At 40.2% G+C, this 19484-nt stretch overlaps 4 protein-coding genes across 5 annotated transcripts in view; all 4 read left to right on the forward strand.

Annotated features, from left to right (window-relative positions):
* The first annotated feature begins 1845 nt into the window (after positions 1-1845).
* LOC117542816 (metallothionein A) lies at positions 1846-2910 on the forward strand. Its single transcript, XM_034210670.1, has 3 exons — positions 1846-2005; positions 2111-2176; positions 2693-2910. Exons 1-3 carry the CDS (start codon positions 1981-1983, stop codon positions 2782-2784), a joined length of 183 nt encoding a protein of 60 aa, XP_034066561.1. The 5' UTR covers positions 1846-1980; the 3' UTR covers positions 2785-2910.
* Positions 2911-3794: 884 nt separating this feature from the next.
* Positions 3795-4902, forward strand: cunhxorf56 (chromosome unknown CXorf56 homolog). Its single transcript, XM_034210669.1, has one exon. It carries the CDS (start codon positions 3966-3968, stop codon positions 4641-4643), a length of 678 nt encoding a protein of 225 aa, XP_034066560.1. The 5' UTR covers positions 3795-3965; the 3' UTR covers positions 4644-4902.
* A 2613-nt stretch (positions 4903-7515) lies between these two features.
* LOC117542806 (metallothionein B) lies at positions 7516-8717 on the forward strand. 2 transcript variants are annotated; one of them, XM_034210653.1, is made up of 3 exons: positions 7516-7683; positions 7782-7847; positions 8489-8717. In XM_034210653.1, the coding sequence occupies exons 1-3, from the start codon at positions 7659-7661 to the stop codon at positions 8578-8580; spliced, it is 183 nt and encodes a 60-aa protein (XP_034066544.1). In that variant the 5' UTR covers positions 7516-7658; the 3' UTR covers positions 8581-8717. The 2 variants fall into 2 exon arrangements, with proteins under 2 accessions (XP_034066544.1, XP_034066543.1); XM_034210652.1 differs by having other exon boundaries at positions 7524-7683; positions 7782-7960.
* A 1973-nt stretch (positions 8718-10690) lies between these two features.
* nup93 (nucleoporin 93) overlaps positions 10691-19484 on the forward strand; it is a 31507-nt gene continuing 22713 nt past the window's right edge. Inside the window, exons 1-3 of the mRNA XM_034210655.1 lie at positions 10691-10883; positions 12049-12229; positions 14737-14854. Coding sequence (XP_034066546.1) covers positions 12051-12229; positions 14737-14854 — 297 coding nt within the window. The 5' untranslated portion in view covers positions 10691-10883; positions 12049-12050. The remainder of the gene's footprint in view (positions 10884-12048; positions 12230-14736; positions 14855-19484) is intronic.

Genomic DNA, 19484 nt, shown 5'->3' on the forward strand with positions numbered 1-19484 from the left:
TACAGAACATTCCTTTTGGTGAAGGAAACAACTGGACCGAAACTACACGCATGCAATGTTCATCTTGAATAGTTAAAAATCACTATGACTTGACATTTTTTACTGTCGAGAAATAACCAGACTTTAAGACCAATGTGTTTATGTGTTTATAATTATACAATTCCGGAACCCATACGGATCACATGGTCAATTAACAACAGTTGAATGTTATTTGATTGTAAAGGCATATGCAATGTAGCCTATATATTTAGGATAGCCTTTGTTTTTGTTGTTTAGGCAAGGTCTCCTGAAATACAACTGACCTTCAGAATAAAAGAAGGGAATTATAATACGGTTAAAATATGAATGAAAAATGTTTTGCAAAATCATGTGCAATACACAAAGAGACAAACAAATAACCCTTTCAAAAACTAAGCATATGTAATGTTAAAAAACGATTTATTTATAATAAATTACATTTAAAAACAACACATACGGAAGGCTGATTCACTATTATGCTTTTGGCATTCAGGATGCATTTGATGGTAGCTTATCCATACCTCTTTTTCGAAACCAAATGTTTCCTAAAAAACTAAACTAATTTAACTTTAATCTTTTTTTGCACCCGTCAAAGCATGTTGAGTAAGCATTCGTCGTAAATCCGTGCGCAATCTGAGCACATGATAGATACAGTTGGCCTATGTACAGGGCGTATCGTAATAATGTCTCCACATTTACATATCCTCCAAATACGGTGCTTAATTCTTCACTTTACTGGTAATTGAGACAAATGTGTTATAAGAGTCCCAAGGTCTCACTCAAGAGGAAATATTACTAGTGAACTATTGTGTCACTGCCCTTAACCCTTTCATGCATGAATTATGAAAGCCTCACTCAGGATTTTTTTATCAAGTGTTTTTTATTGCTCTTGTGGCATGAAAAACAAGATTTTAACTTTAGTTTATTTTTATCTAGTTTTTTCAAATTTAGAAAAAAAATGTTTTATATGTCCACTCAGGTGGATATGCGTTAAAGTCTAAACTGAAAACTTGTACATTTGGAAAAAATGATAAATAAAAAGGTGCAAACTTAAAATTACATTATAATAACTTAAGTATATTGATTTAAGATATTGCAAATGAAGTATTTTGAAGAACAGCAGTAACAGTATGCATTTTAGTTAAAATATAGCCAGTGATGCATGACGTCCACTTTAGTGGACAGGCGAATAATCATGATTTCCTGCAAACATAAAATCAATACTTTGACAATGTATGAATGATATGATTTCTTAGTTGTTACTTGATGTCACCTAATGTTTTATACAGGGGGCGCTTTCCATGAAAGGATTGGCCGGATATCGGCAGGTGACTTGGTCCATCTGGCTTTCTGTCGTTCATCTTGGTTTAGACTCTAAATGATAAATGTCTCTAAACTTTAGAGACATTTATCATGCACTTACACTGACCTTCCACTGAGTGGCAGCGTATGGGTGGCTGATGGTGCAACTATGCCATCAAAACCATGATCAAAACTCATGCATATATTCCTGGGTTTTGATGGCATAGTTGCACCATCAGCCACCCATCTTGTACATCTTGTATAAGAAAACACCTTTTGAAAAGCTGTCCGCTGTAGTAGCCTCTATGCGTGAAAGGGTTAAGTCAATGCATGTTTTTCTCCGTGTGTAAACACATTAATTAATGTTTCAGGGGGGGGGGGGTCTTTTGTAAGGTTCACACAAAACGCCAACTCCTATTGGTCTCGGGAGCAGAGACATTCCTCCTGCTCTGAATGTCTCATCATGAAGTCGTGTGCACAAACGTCTTTGTAATCATCTATGTGCCCGCGTGCAGCGTGACAGGCGCAGTTTGCACCCGGTCCTGTTGTTCCCAGAAGGCTTTAAAAACACCGCCCATCTTCCAGAGCTCACAAAACGCTCTCATCTCCGACCAGATACACTGCACCTACTCACGAGGACGAGAGACATCACCTGAGAACATGGACCCTTGCGACTGCTCCAAGAGTAAGTGTTGTTTAAGGTGTTAGCGTTTGTAGCAGCTGAAACGTTAACGTTTTTCTTTGTCTACTGGACGATATGAAGCTGACCTGGCTTTATTTTGTTTTCCAGGTGGAACCTGCAACTGCGGAGGATCCTGCACTTGCACAAACTGCTCCTGCAAAAGCTGCAAGAAGAGTAAGTCAAGACATCCATACATCGATTACATAACAAGAGTAATATATTTGCATTATTGTCCCTCACAGTGCGGGTGCAATTTGTCCTCGTCAATGTTTTTTACAGAATCAATTGCTTACGATGTTATGTTTCCTTCATGATTATAGTTTATGCTGAATGTATAAGTTTGTATCCGGTATCATCTTTTTTGCTTAAGGCAACTGCCCAGGTGGCTCCTATTGGGGTAATTGAATTCAAAGTTGACCGAATGTTGGATATTGTCTTTGGCTCAAAAGCAGTTTTTCTTATCATACTACTAGTTTAACCACATGAAACTACAGTTTCTTAACACTTTGAGTACACTGGAATTCCTTGTGCATAAAGTTTAACTGGCATTAAAAGGCTCTAACCTATAAGGAGTATTTGGTATCTTAGCTAACTGGATAAAGGTGACAGCTGCCTGAGGGTTTTTCTTCCTCAGACTTAAGATGACTTAACTATTGGGCTGACACAAACACTTTTTCCTTCTTCTTGCAGGCTGCTGCCCATGCTGCCCATCCGGCTGCACCAAATGCGCCTCTGGCTGCGTGTGCAAAGGGAAGACTTGTGACACAAGCTGCTGTCAGTGAAAGGCCTGACCTCTGCCCGCTTCTGCCTTTGGGATGGAGCCCTTATGAATACCTTGACTAAATTTGCTGTTGTGAATGTCTTTTTTGGTACTTGTTTTCAATGTCGAAATAAATGAATTTACTTGATATTATTGTGCTGTCTTGGTGTAACAAACTAGTCAAACCAGTGTGTGGGGGGTTTCAAGCTTGTGTAAAATGAGCTGAGGTGCTTCAGGTGTGCTGCTGCAGTATAAAGTCATCTGACCAAGGTCAGCCTCGCATGGAGGCAGAATACAAAGATGAAGTTCTGTGTCAAGGCAGCAATGTTCAATCCCGATTTTACCACCTGGGGGAACTGTTCCTTTTTCATAAGATATTTAAGTCAAGCAAAAATGAATACTTGATGCTGCTTAGAAAACTAAAGTGCCTAAAGGTAATATTCCCAAAAACATTTAATTACAAGAGTGCCATTTACTAGAAGAGCAACAATGATTAAGTGAAAATGTTGACCTTTGGTTTAAGTCCAAGTATGGCAACACAACACCAGTCCTGCTAGCAGAGGATGTAGCTCAGTCGATAGTGTGCTGGACTTCGATTTAGGGGATAGCAAGTTCCAGTCCCACTGCAGTTGGCATGTCGTTGAGTCCCTGGGCAAGACACTTCACCACAAAGTGCTCATCTGGGGATTGTCCACACTGAATCTATGTAAGTCGCTTTGGATAAAAGCGTCTAACAAATGACGTAATGTAAAAAAGAAGATATACATTTAATTTGATAATTTGGGCTCAAAGAGCTCCATAACACTCAAAAGCTGAAACTAATACATTCATCTCAGTGGATGGTAAACATAATATTTTCCAATGTTATATTGCAATGTAATCCAGATTTACCTTGGACTATCAAACGTCCCGAATGTGATATGCATGTTGCTTGTTTTATGTGTTGCGGGGGTAAGAAATGTGGACATGACGCAACCAGATGGTTTATTTACCCAGGGCTCAGCGGAACATTGAAATGATGCGGAACAAAAAGATGACCCAAGTTTCGGGTAGGAACAGTAACAGTGACGGACACAGGAAGTGTTTCCTCATATCCGTGTTCAACAAGGCAACTTTTCAACCAGTGTTTTCGTCGTCATGGCGTTTTAACATCAACATTTAATTACACACTTCTAGCTTTCTAACATATTTTAGTGTGTAAAGATGCCGAAGGTCGTGTCGAGAAGTGTGGTGTGCTCGGACACCAGAGACCGAGAGGAGTACGACGACGGAGAAAAGCCTCTCCATGTCTACTACTGCCTGTGCGGGCAGATGGTGCTGGTGCTGGACTGCCAGCTGGAGAAGCTGCCCATGAGACCCCGGGACAAAGCCAGGGTTATCGATGTGGCCAAACATGCCCACAAGTTCTGCAACGTGGAGCAGGACGAAAACGCGTACCTGAAGAGAGCCGATGGCATCGAGAGGCAGTACCGAAAGAAGTGCGGCAAGTGCGGCCTGCTGCTTTTCTACCAGCACCAGGCGAAGAACCATCCGGCCACCTTCATCGTGGACGGAGCCGTGGTGAAGTTCGGCAACTTCGGCAACACCAGCGTCTACAGCCAGAAGCAGCCGGAGGCTCCCAAGAAAGTCCGTGTGATGATGACCAAGAGGACCAAAGACATGGGCAAGTTCAGCTCCGTCACAGTCTCCACCATCGACGAAGAGGAGGAGGAGATCGAGGCCAGGGAGATCGCGGACTCTTACGCTCAAAACGCCATGGTGATTGAGAAGCAGCTGGAGAGGAAGGGCATGAGCAAGAAGAGGCTGCAGGAGCTGGCGGAACTGGACGTCAAGAAGACGAAGATGATGAAGGGCACCCTCATTGATAACCAATTCAAGTAGAGGAGGCTCAGTGACACAGACTACCCTCTGGAGATCCTCTTCAACAGTGGACCCATGTATTATGTCCAGTACAAGATGTCAGCCTGTACTGGATATCTTGAGTACATAGAAAGGACAATATTGAGAAACCTCTTCAAGTGACTTAAACTTTTTGTATGTGTCGCTTTTTTTAAGAGGTTGTAGACATTGTTATTTTGTTTAAAATGTTGTTTTGTACACAAATTAAAAGACCTAATGAACCGTTTTGGTATTTTTTCAAGCATTTGTTCTGCTTGTATTTGTTTACCTTGGTGTCCGGGGCGATACTGGGTAAAACACTTGTGTAGTATGTGTATTGGTGTACACTTCTCAAACATTACATATGGATAAGAATGATCACTGAGACACTATGCTAAAGGTAATTTTCATGTAAACTTAACAGAGATTTAAAGATACCAAAAAAGAATTGGCAACAATTCTAATACACCATTTTAGTAATTTATCAAGACAACATTCCAAATGTTAACTATTGGATCATTGGTAGCAAACAGGATATTTTGATAAACATTTTTCAGTGTATTTGATATATAGTTAAGAAAATAGTTAATAGAATAAATAATCACATAAATGTATCAATATTGAAGCTAGTTATTTGTTGCAGCTTTGTGAACAAGACTAAAAACGTCTGTCCCTTAATCTTAACTCAGAAGAAATGTTGTCTTATTGCAGTACATTTGTAAATGATTGCACAACATTATTATTATTGCTTAATTTAATTTAGCTGCTTCAGTTTAAGAGTCATGGAATGGTTAATATTATTGCAGACACCGACTGGAGCAGTTAAATCTATTATTTGTATACTCCGATGATCCTAAAATGTTGTTTTTTAATCTATATCTGAAGGAGTGCAGCCACAACATTCAGATTTTCCAATACATTAACCACTACAGAATAATGTTTAACTACAGAATCTTAAAGTTGCACACTGTACAATTACAAAACGAATATTACGTCTTTCTTTTGACCAATTTCTTATTGAAATAAAAATAAACTATATTGATGATACCACCATTCTCTGCTCCCATCATAATCTTGGCGATCTTGTTAAAATTGTGAATGCAGAATTAGAAATACTATGTAACTGGTTTGCAGTTAATACATGTTCCCTTAATTTGGACCAAAACAAATTACATGTTATTCAATACAAAGTCTGAGAGTAGAAATGACTGCATTATACGGATGTGCAATACTGAGATAGAAAAAGTTGGTGCATGTACATTTTTAGGACTGCTTGTTGACGAAAAACTCAACTGGAAGCACCATATCAATTATGTACAAACTAAACTGTCAAAAACAATAGGTATTTTGTATCGTACTAAGAACATTCTCGAGGAAAGAATACTCAGAACTCTTTATAACAGTCTATTTCTCCCTTACCTTTACTACTGCTCCGAAATATGGGGAAAGACATACTCAACAAATCTACAAAAAATAATAACATCCCAAAAAAAAGTCTTACGAATAGTCTGTGTTGTTGGTGAATATGAACACACAACTCCCATATTTAAAAAACTCAATCTATTCAAATGGGTTGACATAATGTAAAGCTTAAAACAGTACTGATTATGCACAACATAAAAATAAGTGTTCATAATGTTTATATGCATATATTATTATTATCATTATTCATTTGTTTTTTATGCATGCATATGTATGTACATATAGTATTTTCATTTTCTAAAATGGTAGTTTTAACAACTGCTATTGACATGTGCAGAAAATTACCCTATAGTTTGTCCTATATATGCATTTATTTTGTATCTCGTTTGTCCTATTTATATATGCATTATTTTTTTTCTTGCCCTAACTTTTATTTATTTATTTTTCTCCAGTTTTCTTTAGTGTCTTTATTTCTGAAAAAAAAACATTACTCCTTAATTTATGCGTTTTTGACGCAATAATGTCAATGTTATATTGATGCCAATGATGATTCACGGGAGGGCTACTTCCCATAAGCTATGCTTCAGCCCTCCCACTTCTACTAATTTTGTTCATTTTGTGTGTATGAATATACTTCTTTGTTTTTGTATGAATTTAGTAGAATACATTATTTTTTAAAAATAATACAGTAGGCTACATGACACACTTAAGGTTTTTTGGGTCACAACATTCCTTATTGGTGACATGTAGGACAGTGTCTATGGCAGTTCAGACCCTACATGTGGGTCAAAAAAACAAATTAGTAGAACAATGTGTTTTGTGTACTGGATCAAGAGTGGCCATAGCTGATGTAGGCTATTATGTATTTAGGGGTACAGTTCAGTAGGCGTTTTTATTGTCAAAGAACGCAACTTAAAAACACGTTCAATGGTTACATAAATGCAATGTTGATGACAGTATCGCAGCCTGACTAGGCACTCACCCGCATTCATTTGACCTTTGATTTAGCGTATCCGTGTGCAAACTGAGCGCATGACATGAGTGTATTAATTAAGAGATGTGCGCATACCGAAATGTTTTCCAAAATAAAATTGCCTTTTTTCTTCCAAAACAATAGGCTCCGTTTATCATTACTGACAGAACACGTTAGGGAATGATAAAATGGGAGACACGGGTGTTATTAGGGTCCCAAAGGACTCTCTGAAAATAAAATAGACCCGTGATGAACTTTTGTTACCCGTGTTCTACTGCCATGACCACTGATGTTTTTCTCCGTTTGTAAACACATTAATTATTCCGAGCTTTAGTGTTTCCATGGGGGGGAAATGGGGTCTTATGTAAGGTTCAGACAAAACGCCGTCTCGGGAGCAGAGACATTCCTCCTGCTCTGAATGTCTCATCATGAAGTCGTGTGCACAAACGTCTTTGTAATCATCACGTGCCTGCGTGCAGCGTGACAGACGCATTTGCACCCGGTTCTGTTGTTCCCAGAAGGCTTTAAAAGCACCGCACATCTTCCAGAGCTCACAACACGCTCTCATCTGAGACCAGATACACTGCACCTACTCACGAGGACGAGAGACATCACCTGAGAACATGGACCCCTGCGACTGCTCCAAAAGTAAGTGTTGTTTACGGTTACGCTTTGACATTAGTCGTTAAAAATAGTATGATATCTGCATATGGACGATACAGTATAAAGATGACTTGGTTTTCCAGGTGGGACCTGCAACTGCGGAGGATCCTGCACTTGCACAAACTGCTCCTGCACCAGCTGCAAGAAGAGTAAGTCCAATACCTCGACACGTGGGGAGGGATGCACGTGGATGCAATATGGCCTAACCTCACACTCTTTTCACGATGTTATATTATCTTCGCAGCTATCTATAGGCCAAAAGGTAACATGTCAGTGATGTATAGTTTCTTTACATTTTATCACTTGCTTTTTGGGGGTTTTGTAGTCTGTATCTGGTATCCCCTTGTTTTAATTGCTGTGAGCAACTGCCCAGGTGGCTCCTATTGGGATAATGAGCTCCAATCTAAAAGTGTTAATGCTCAATTTTCAGTTGTATTCTTTTTAAATGGACTGCTGTTCTTTATGTGGCTAAAGACTAACTATATATGGAAAGAAAAGGCTGTACCATATCTATCTACTTTAACTCTCAATATACCCACATGCAGTGTAAAATGAATTGACCCTTTTTATTAGTACATTTTCCCATAGGGATTTGCCATTTGATTTAAAAATGTAATGTTGGATAAATGCCCAGATTTCAAGCTTTAGACCAGTGGATCAGATGTGGCCTCTTGGTTTTTCATTATAAATATAGTCTTGGGGCACCAATAGGTTAATGTCCTGGATTTAGTACTAAATATAACTTTTTGCTGTACTGTCACTTAACATATTTTTTGTTGTTGTATTGCAGGCTGCTGCCCATGCTGCCCATCCGGCTGCACCAAATGCGCCTCTGGCTGCGTGTGCAAAGGGAAGACTTGTGACACAAGCTGCTGTCAGTGAAGGACCTCAGCCCGCTTCTGCTCTTGGAATGGAGCCTTTGTGAACTACTTTGACTACATTCCTGTTGCAAATGTCTACAGAGAATGGTGAATTTTGTACTTGTTTACGATGTTGAAATAAATGCAGTTCCTTGAAAATCTGATGTCTTGATTTGGCTTAAAGAAATCGAACTCGTGTATAAGGTTTCAAGCCTTGGTAAAATGAGCTGAGGTGCTTCAGATGTACTGCTGCAGTCAATGGCCCAATGTCACCCTGTAGGGAGGCAGCACACAGTTTGCTGTTATGGCAGCAATGGTCAATCCTGATTTTTAGGATCAAGGGAAAATTAATTCACAAGGTGATGAACTCCATGATCAGACACGCCGTCACTGTCGAAACATTGATGCCTCAGACTAGTGGTGCGTCTTGTCTTGCAAAACGTGTTGGAAATGTGATTTGCTAAAGCAGCAAACTTATTAAAAAAGTAACCAATATTGCATATTTGTACATGTGAATAGCTCACAAAGTATTTAGGGCCAGAGTGTAGCCTCTCTTGGCAGAGAACAGACTTGGTGTGTGCTAGAACGCAATGTTGACAGTCATTTTGCTACTTCAAGAGAATTGAACAAGTAGCTCCTGTGTTTAACTTTTTTCCATTGCTTGAGATTTAAAATTGTCAAAACAACCCTGGTGAAAGTGATAACATTAAGGATCTCTGAGCATGCACAATCCCATTGCCATTAAATGGTTATCCAATTACTCCTCCTTTGCCTCCCATCACTTTAAATGTAGAGGAAAAAATGAAAAGCTAAATAACAGATTATTTTTACATCAATTTGAATATGTCGGTTTTTCACCAAACGTATTTATTTTAAATTGGCCCTAAGAGTGATGCACATCCTGATGGTTTTGAGTTATCCAAAAGCAAAATGTTGAAGGTTAAAGATCTTGGTGATTTGAAGTAAACATTACACACTGTCTGTGTTTTATAACAGTTATGTGTACTGTATTATATAATGGAGAAGCTCTCGGGGTTTGTCCCCATAGGTCTGTCCAAAACTAAGCAACAGACGGTAGTCTGGAAGCAGCCTTTCATCAACCGTCAGTGCGTTGTGATCAAGCTGCAGCCATGGTTGGTTTCAACCAACCATGGTTGGTTTCCTCATGAGGCAACAACACTAATGAGCATTGGTATGACTATGGCTTTCTCCACGATCCATCAGACAGTTATTCAGCAAGGACGTCAGCCTCATCTAAAGACTTGTTTCAGGAGTTTCTCAGTGACTGAAAATCAAGTCAACTTGCAGAGATGTGTGGACACCAATCTTATGGTACTTTACAAAGAACATAAGAGCGATGGGTTCTCATAGAAAAGAGACACAGGCATATAATACTTAATTGTGTCTGTGTTGGAAAGACAGTCAAAAATGATAAAGTCAGTCTAATCATTTATTATATTTGGTGCTTATGGTTGCACTCTATGATCTTGTGAACAATTGACCTCAAAGGTGTATTGCAGCGTTCCCTCACAAGCTGGCCCTGAACAATGAAAGGGTAAACCATTTGGGGGTTGTGAAATGTTAGACACATAACAAAATGCATCTAAAAGCAAAAATAATGTTTACAATAATACAGTTTAAAATATAAAATACAACTTTTACAACGGTATTAAAAATGTACAACGTGTAAGATTCTCTTGTTAAACAAATTGGGACTTCCCAAGGCATGGAGGATGGAGGAATTGTGTTGATAACTATTGGTCATGTGCTTTTTCGTCAAGCTGTAAGCATTAAAGTTAGAATATATATTTGTTTTATCAGAAGCAGAAGTAGACTATTGTAATATTCCCAACTAAAGATCATACTTGGCTTCTTTGTTTACAAAAAGCATTTCCAAAACCTGAAAACCTTTCAACTCCTTTTGTCATTTGAACTTTGATATCACATGTTTAATACCAAAAGGAATCAAAGGTCTTGAAAATAAAACCACAGAAATTATAAATAATTGTTCCTGCACTGGTGTTTGAATGTGGGGTATTATTTATGTTAACTATGTTCTCAGTCAGCCCTTGCACTGGTTGTTCTCCCATCCAGCAGGCAGAGCAGCGCGGTTTGATGGATCACATCGGAAGAAGACGAACAAGACCAACTTCCGGCTCGGACCGGGTATCGTCCAATCAGCATCGACTCCAGAAGTGCCGGGGCAAATAATACTTTCATGCATGTTGTGCTACTGCTTAGCAACATTGAATAAGAGTTAAACTCTAAATACATTCACCCGAGGAATACAGACAGGAACATACTTACTTCAGTCCTACACAACAGGTAGGAAGTGGGTCTGCCTCCAATTCAATATTCACTTTTCAACTGCGAGCATGTGAGATACCGTTAGCAATGCAGCCTGCTAGCTCTCTATAGTGCGCCATTCTTTTTGAAATAAAGCTAACTAATGTAGCATACAAGAAAGTTAGGCCCGGGAAATACGTTTTCTTAATAAGAGGTTCTTGTTATATTTGTAACTTTGTTATTTATGTACCCTTTTCTAAACTAGTTAACCAAGGGGTTAGCATTGTGCTAAAAATAATGTGAGTACCAGGGCAGTCCATGCCCGCGCTGTAGTTGTCATCCTGTTTACGTCAGCTGTCAAGAGCGGTGTGGCGCCTGTATGTCTAGGCTACAGATAGTTTACTCCCGATTTGTCTGAAATGTGCTTTGGATTTTGCTCTGATTATTCCGATGTGATGGTAAAGGGTTGTGGGCAAATTAAGACAGACCAGACTATATAAAGATGTTAAACATCCAGTGACAAATTGACCTTTGCCAGAAACCTTCACCTCAAAAGCATCAAGTATACAGCACCGCAAAAAACAATTGCATATTATTAAAGACTATGTCTCACGAGGTGAAATGTAACACAGGACAGACCTGTTGGAGTGAAGGCAGATTAACTTTTCACTTAAATCTTCTGAGTGTTTGGGGTGCTTTAGCTGTAGCATCTGTCTCAGCATACAACATGTCTATGTATCAGTACAGTCGTGTTTGTTGTATGAAGTAGTGGACACCCAGTGTGCATTTTCATCCTCAGATTGAAGCTAAGATTGACCATTTTAACCTCATGGTTATTTCATGTGATCACATCTGCTGTACCACAGACTATTAGCCACAGACTATTAGCAGCCTCACTGTCCAACTAGTTCCAGGACTCTCTTTGTTCTGTAGACTGAATCTCCTGGCACTAATCCAAGTATAGCGTCTTTGTTGTATTCATTTCTTATAATAGTCTTAAACATTTATTTTTTTAAATACCCGTCATAACAGTCTTATTTTTATTTAATTTAGTTTTGCTACGTATTCTTCTTTGTTTGTCTTGGTATGCACCACATATTATACTAAACCAAATTCCCCGTATGTGTAAATATATATATATATGTGGTAGTAAAACCCATTCTGATTTGTGTTGTACTCACACACTCTTGTCCTCTCTCTACAGGTATGGATGCAGAGGGCTTTGGGGAGCTGCTGCAGCAGGCAGAGCAGCTCGCAGCCGAGACAGAAGCTGTGTCAGAGCTGCCGCATGTTGAGAGAAACCTCCAGGAGATCCAGCAGGCGGGCGAGAGGCTTCGATCCCGCACCCTGACTCGCACCTCGCAAGATGCTGCTGATGTAAAAGCGTAAGTTAGACGTCTGATGCAAACAGGGTCCTGCTTCATAGACAAACAATGTCCTTTAAACCACTATGTTACCGTTAAGTGTTCACATAACCTTAATAGATCCTAATACACAACCATCTGCTTCTGTAGGGTAAACAGTTGTTTACTTGCTACTGATGTGCAGCTTGTATGTGCCCTTTTATTCTGGTAACTGTAGATAATTATGTTTTCAAAATGTTTTATTTATTTATCGGTAGGACCTTTAAAGCCAATTCATATGGTACCTTTCCATAGTTTTCATGGCTTCCATAACACTTATCTGAAAATGACACCTATTGATTTTCACACTTAACATTTGTATCTGAATTTGAAAGTGACCGTGGATAATATTAATACAGTATTCATTACAATTCACTTTCCTAATGTTGATCCCCTGTGAGGGAACTTTCAATTGTTTCTACTAGGGGTCGACCGATAATCGGCTTGGCGGATTATCGGGGCCGATATTCCGCATTTGACCGATTATCGGTATCGGCCTTTTTTTTAAATCAAATTGCCGATAAAACTTTGGCTCTGATGCGGCCGTTTCTCTGGCTGCAGTCACCACTCTGTGTACACGAGCAATGTCCCGCCCACAGCGCTATCTGATAGGCTATTACTGAAGATCTTCCGGGCGGGAGCCAGAGAGGCGGGACCTTCTCAGATTACAGGCAGGTGCGAAATAACGCAGACACAGACTGAAGCAAGCAGCAGCGCTGAGCGGCAGAGCCATACATGTGTTAAACCGAAGTTCAATAAACATCCCTATCCCCTATGCTGAAGTTGCAAAAACACCACCATCTTATGATCCAATTCTATCAGTTTCCCAGTTACACAGGGACGCGGGAAGTCAGTCAGACTTGGGGGTGCGTGCAGCGTCTCGCAGCGGAGTAACTGTGGTGGGGAGGGGCTGCGAGTGGAGCCTCGCAGTTTTTCAGGTTGATATGTGAAGCTCATTAGCTAGCCAACATGTATCTAGCAAATGTTTAGCAACATATTAGAAGTGAGGCTCCTAGACTAACGTTAGGTCTACTGAAATAGCCTCACTTCTAATAGTCTGCAAAACAATAGCTAGCACTAGTGTTTTGCAGTTGCAAGCAGTTTATTGGGATGTTATGCTGGTTAGACAGATCTAATAAATGAAGCATTATTGTTAGTTTAGCATGTCAGCCTGCAGCCCCACTTCTTGTCTCTCTCTCTAACTCATTGCAGATGACTGCACTAAAGAAAAGGGCACAGAGAGGAAACCAGTTGTAAGATGTTTAAAAGTTAATTAAACATAATATATGCTTAAATGCATTTCAAAGAAGTTGTGTTGAGTTTGTGTTATTCTACATTTTGACACCAAGATTTTCTGATTTTACTGCAAATGTATATCGGTTCCAAATATTGGTTATCGGTCTCCTTGATTACTAATAATCGGTATCGGCCTTGAAAAAGCCATATCGGTCGATCCCTAGTTTCTATTATGAAGTATGATAGTCATTTTAAAATATTCAACCCTTAACACTAGAACCGCCAGGGGTCGCTGTATACCTAAAACCGCCAACGGGTCAAATGTACCCGATATTAGAATGCACTGATTTTCAAGGTGCAATGTTCTTTTATTTATCACACTAGAACACAGGGTTAACAGTGAGTTTTGATCGCACAGTGATGACACCTATACCAATATAATCTGTGGACTCTCAGCTTTCATATGATATATAGTTTTTGCAGATTGCATGAAGTATGAAATATTGCTAACATAAGTTATGTGCAAAGTGTCTCTCTATCTCTCTCTATCTCTCTATCTCTCTATCTCTCTCTATCTATCTATCTCTCTATCTATCTCTCTCTATCTATCTCTCTATCTCTATCTCTCTATCTCTCTCTATCTCTCTATCTCTCTCTATCTCTCTCTATCTCTCTATCTCTCTCTATCTATCTATCTATCTATCTATCTCTCTATCTATCTCTCTCTATCTATCTCTCTATCTCTATCTATAAGGAACCCCAGTAAACAACAGGCGTTGCTATAGCAACACGTCATGTTTATGTTTATCAATAGCGCGAAAATCACTGCATTTTCTATAAGGTAAATATTACCCGCTGGCACTGAATATTTTTGGCAATTTTTTCAATCTGACTTCATATTGACCATTTTTAACAACAGGGTGCTACATAACACACTTTCAGGAAAAGTCATGGACTGGGAGACTTGAATATTTTGTTGAAAAAAAGTTACATACAATCAAGAAACAGCTGCGGGTAAAATGTACCCGTTGGCCGTTCTAGTGTTAAGGAATAACTTTTCCTTCATTCTTAGTTTAATTTCTCTTATAAATTCCTCCAAACTAACCCTGTGTAATTGGATTGAACCTTGAACCTTAAGCCTGTTCTGCCCTCTAGTGGTGGTCTAGCCCAACTACAGTTAGTCAGTCTAGCTTTTAGTTGAGTCTTTCCATTTGATTCATTCAACCCTAACTGCGTCTCTTTCTCACCCTCAGGTCAATCCTCCTTGGTTCCAGAGGTTTAGATATCTTCCACATTTCCCAGAGGTTGGAAAGTCTAAGTGCAGCCACAACGTTTGAGCCCTTGGAGCCGGTCAAAGACACTGACATACAGGTATGAAAAAGCTTATAGGCCATGAGGCTTACGGCCCGTCTACACTACAGGCGTCGAAAAAGCTTGAAGCTGGGCGTGTCTGAGGCTTGGCGATTTTTTGCGAGCAACGCGACCAACAACCAATCACATGAATCTCCCGCCCCCGACATACAAAGCAATAGCAATGTTAAAACGAAGTAAACTGGATATAAAATCCCCAAACAGGCGAAAACCTACCAGTTTCACCCACTGTCTCTGCCACCTCCCTCCATGCCTCGCTCCTCTGGTTTGTATCCCGGTAGATAAACAGAGACTGATCATACAGCACCGGGTGATTCACTACCGCTATAATGAATTTTCCCTCCATTTTTTTGAATATGAGGAAATGACCTGCGTAGTCTCTCCCAGCATACACGCGGTTTGATTGGCTAGCGCTTGTACTGGCAGATTTGCATAAACGGGATTTCATTGGCTGACGCCAGCTTCGAGCAAGCATCGAGCCTCAAAAGTTGAACATTGTTCAACTTTTGACGCCGATAGACGCTCGCGATGCTTGCAACGCCTTGCCGTGCTACCCACAATGCAGTTCGGCGATGTTTGAAAATATCCTACGTCACCCCATTCAAATGAATGGGCGAAGCGTTGAAAGCATTTTGACGCCTGTAGTGTAGACGGGCCGTTACTGTCTGCTAGCTCTAAAGTCTTATCATACTTGCATAGATGGGTTTCACCAAAGATTGACTCACCTTTTTACATTGTTTGAGATGTCATAACAACAGATTGATTTAAGCTTGGCATGACATGGAGAGAGATAACTTTTTTCCACCTGGTTAACCAGGGAACAACATTTGTTTTAGGGCCAAGGTAACGTTAATTAGCTACATTAGCTACATTAGCTATAATGACATCTGAACTCAAAATACATTTGTTTAGAAAACACAACTGTTGGTTGGAATGTGTAACTAGGGGCTCGCTGGGGCCGAGGTTCAGGGGTCACTGAAACATACACACAGGCAACTCAGTAAGTTTCTTATTACCATAGAGCAGGGGTCACCAACCTTTTTTAGGATGAGGGCTACTTTCAAGAAATAAAACAAGTCGGGGGCTACTTTTACTCTTTTTTTTGTTTTTTGCAGTGTATATATTTAGCACATTTTAACATTATGATATGCTGACCTTTAACCTTTGTGTGCTGTTTGGGTCTGTGGGACCCGTTTGCAGTGTTTACTAAAAGAACATGTTAGAATTTAATTATTTTAACCTGCTTTATTTGGGGGTGGACCTCACATCCTCCAGGGGGGGCCTCACATCCTCTAGGGGGGGCCTCACATCCTCCAGGGGGGGGCCTCACATCCTCCAGGGGGGGCCTCACATCCTCTAGGGGGGGCCTCACATCCTCCAGGGGGGGCCTCACATCCTCCAGGGGGGGCCTCACATCCTCTAGGGGGGGCCTCACATCCTCCAGGGGGGGCCTCACCTCCTCCAGGGGGGGCCTCACATCCTCCAGGGGGGGCCTCACATCGTCCAGGGGGGACCTCACCTCCTCTAGGGGGGTCCTCACCTCCTCTAGGCGGGTCCTCACCTCCTCTAGGCGGGTCCTCACCTCCTCTAGGCGGGACCTCACCTCCTCTAGGCGGGTCCTCACCTCCTCTAGGCGGGTCCTCACCTCCTCTAGGCGGGTCCTCACCTCCTCTAGGCGGGTCCGGGGGCATGAACCCCCGGGAAGATTTTTTTTTTAAATGTTGAAGTGAAATGCATCAATCTGGTGCACTTTGAGCACAACATGAATGTATGGATACAGCTCTCAACACTCATGAAAGGGAGCTGTATACTTTTCAATAATCCAAACATCTTTAGAATATGATCTCAACCAATAACAAATCATTTAAACTGGTTTATTCTTATCTTGTGTTACCTAGTTAGCATTCTTTCTTTTTATTTATGCATATTTTACTAATCACTCCCCTTTTAAACTGTTTTTTGTACTGTCCTATTGTACACATTGGAATGATTTCTTACTTTATCTATATTAAATAGATAAAGGGGTGCTCACACACACACACACACACACACACACACACACACACACACACACACACACACACACACACACACACACACACACACACACACACACTGTGTGCTCCTCCGTGACGATGACGGCTTGTGGTGGAGGTGCCACATTGCTTTTCTTCCCGACTGCAACGCTGGTCCCGCAAATCAAGCAAGAACGTGATTGGTCGATATTCATTGTGGGGGTGGGGGGAGGAGGGGTGTTAGATAGATATAGAGTTGTAGTAAGTAGATAGAGTTCACTGATTTAGGTTTCGTTTATGCATAGGGTAGATTATTTTAATTACATTTCCTTTTTTGTTTTGTGTATTTTATACATTTTGGATTTTCTTGGTGAGCTATTTTTAGAACGTGCCCGGCGGGCGCCTCACGTTGCCCCTGCGGGTGACTGAGTGCCCGCGGGCACCGTGTTGGCTACCCCTGCCATAGAGCAATAAGCTTTAGCTTGACATACAGGCATTATTTGAGCAATTGATAGATACATGTTATTGCGGTTATAGAAGATGTACTGATAATTATAATAATAATAAAGCTTTATTTATATAGCACTTTTCATACAGCAGGTGCAGCTCAAAGTGCTTTACAAAATGGCACACATCATAAATTAAAACAAGAAACAAGAAATTCCCCTCATTAATATAAACGTAAGGATCATTATAATAGAGGTTAAATGATTCAAAGATAAACTTGAAAGGAAATTTCGCTTATTTAACTGTTAAATAATATAGGTTAAAATGTAAAACCTATAAAACAATATAAAATGAAGTAAATAATAAAGACTAAAAGTCCATTTAAAAGGAGGGTGTCGCTAATAATGATTAGCCTTTCTATTATATATACACAAAAACACGTGGGTTTGCTATCCTGGCTCCAAGATGGTGGAATGAGCTCCCCATTGACATCAGGACGGCAGAAAGCTTGCACATCTTCCGGCGCAGACTGAAAACTCATCTCTTTCGACTCCACTTCGAGCGATAGAATTACTAACAAAACCTGATGTACTTATATGATTCTGTTTTCCTCAAGTTTGTATCTTGTTGGTCGAACGCACTTATTGTAAGTCGCTTTGGATAAAAGCGTCAGCTAAATGCAATGTCATGTAATATATATTATTTTTACACCTGCCTTGAAGTTGTCACGTGTAAGAAATAATTCAAGTCAAACACTGAACGGTGTTGTAGAGTTGCACCGAATACAAAAAAAGATTTGTGTCCACTTAGTCATCTTTAAGACAAATATAAACCATATATGATACCTGGCACATATTGCATGTTTCCAAAGTACACCACAGATGAATACAACCACAGTGTACTGTGGTTGTATTCATCTGTGGTGTACTCATTGCCATTCAGAGAAATGTAGCTGCGCTGTCAGAAAACATACTTGTCACATTTATAGTAGATTTGTAGTTTGTGCTTTGTCATGTTTAGTTTAGGCCTAAGAAGATGGTTGGTATATAAAATGATTGGTAGTCAGCTTTAACTGTGACGTGTTATAGTAGCTTTACTCTTCCAATGCCATTACAATCCGTGGATGCAAAAGCCAAGTTCACTAAAAAGCTTTCAAGGTCATCAGACTGGTGTACTGTTCACACTAAACAACGTTCTGCCTTTCAGTCCTGTAGTCTTGTCTTGAAGTCTTTTTTTCTTCACGTTACATGACGTGTTTAGACAAGGAAGAAAAGTGACTATCTTACTATATGTCTCGTTTTAGTCTGACATGTAATAGAAGGGCATTCTAATTTGGTGCAGTAAGGAGCGGGTTTCTGAAATGGTAACAACAAGGATCTGTACCTCATCTTTACTCTTTTCCTCTACTTGACTCCTTTTGACCTCTCTCTTCCTCTGGTTCAGAGAAGTTGCTGCATCCGTCTTTACCCGCTCAATCACTCTGCCTGTCATTCTCTTACATTCACTCATCTTCCAATTCTTCTTGGTCAGCCGGATGTATTCTACCCTGGCAGGGTTTGACTGACTGGAAGAGCACTTAGCTTCTGGCAACTTGGACACACACACACACACACACACACACTCACACACACACACACACACACACACGCACCGCACCGCACACTCTGTTCTTACCCTTTTCCCCTTATTGGTTTTCATAAGAATATACATTACGTTTTCAATTTTAAATGCATTATGGGGCTTTCACAAAGCGTATAACATCTCCATCACATCTTTAGTGTAGTGATAGTAATTTAACACTTAAAGGGGCCTGATTATGCTAATGTTCAGGTTATTTATTTTTCTGCCTGTACTTTGACATGTTTACATTTAATGTTCAAAAGGTGCCATGTCTGCTCTGATTGGTTAGCTGGCCGGCTCTGTTGTGACAGGTCAATCGTTTAGAGATGTCCAGTCTTCCAGATGTTTTATCCTAATGTTTACAATGCGTCGAAGCTCTAGCCAATATAAGCGCAAGTGTCACATTGTGATGTCACTATGCGGCGGAAGTAAACAAAGAATGGAGGCGTTTTAAGCTGGGGGAGATAATCTCCCTCTAGTGTGAACTTTGGGATTTGAGCCTTTTTCAGACCAGTTACATGCACCTATATAACACACTACAGGAAAGG

This window comes from Gymnodraco acuticeps, unplaced genomic scaffold (genome assembly GCF_902827175.1).
Source record: "Gymnodraco acuticeps unplaced genomic scaffold, fGymAcu1.1, whole genome shotgun sequence".
Classification (NCBI taxonomy): domain Eukaryota; kingdom Metazoa; phylum Chordata; class Actinopteri; order Perciformes; family Bathydraconidae; genus Gymnodraco; species Gymnodraco acuticeps.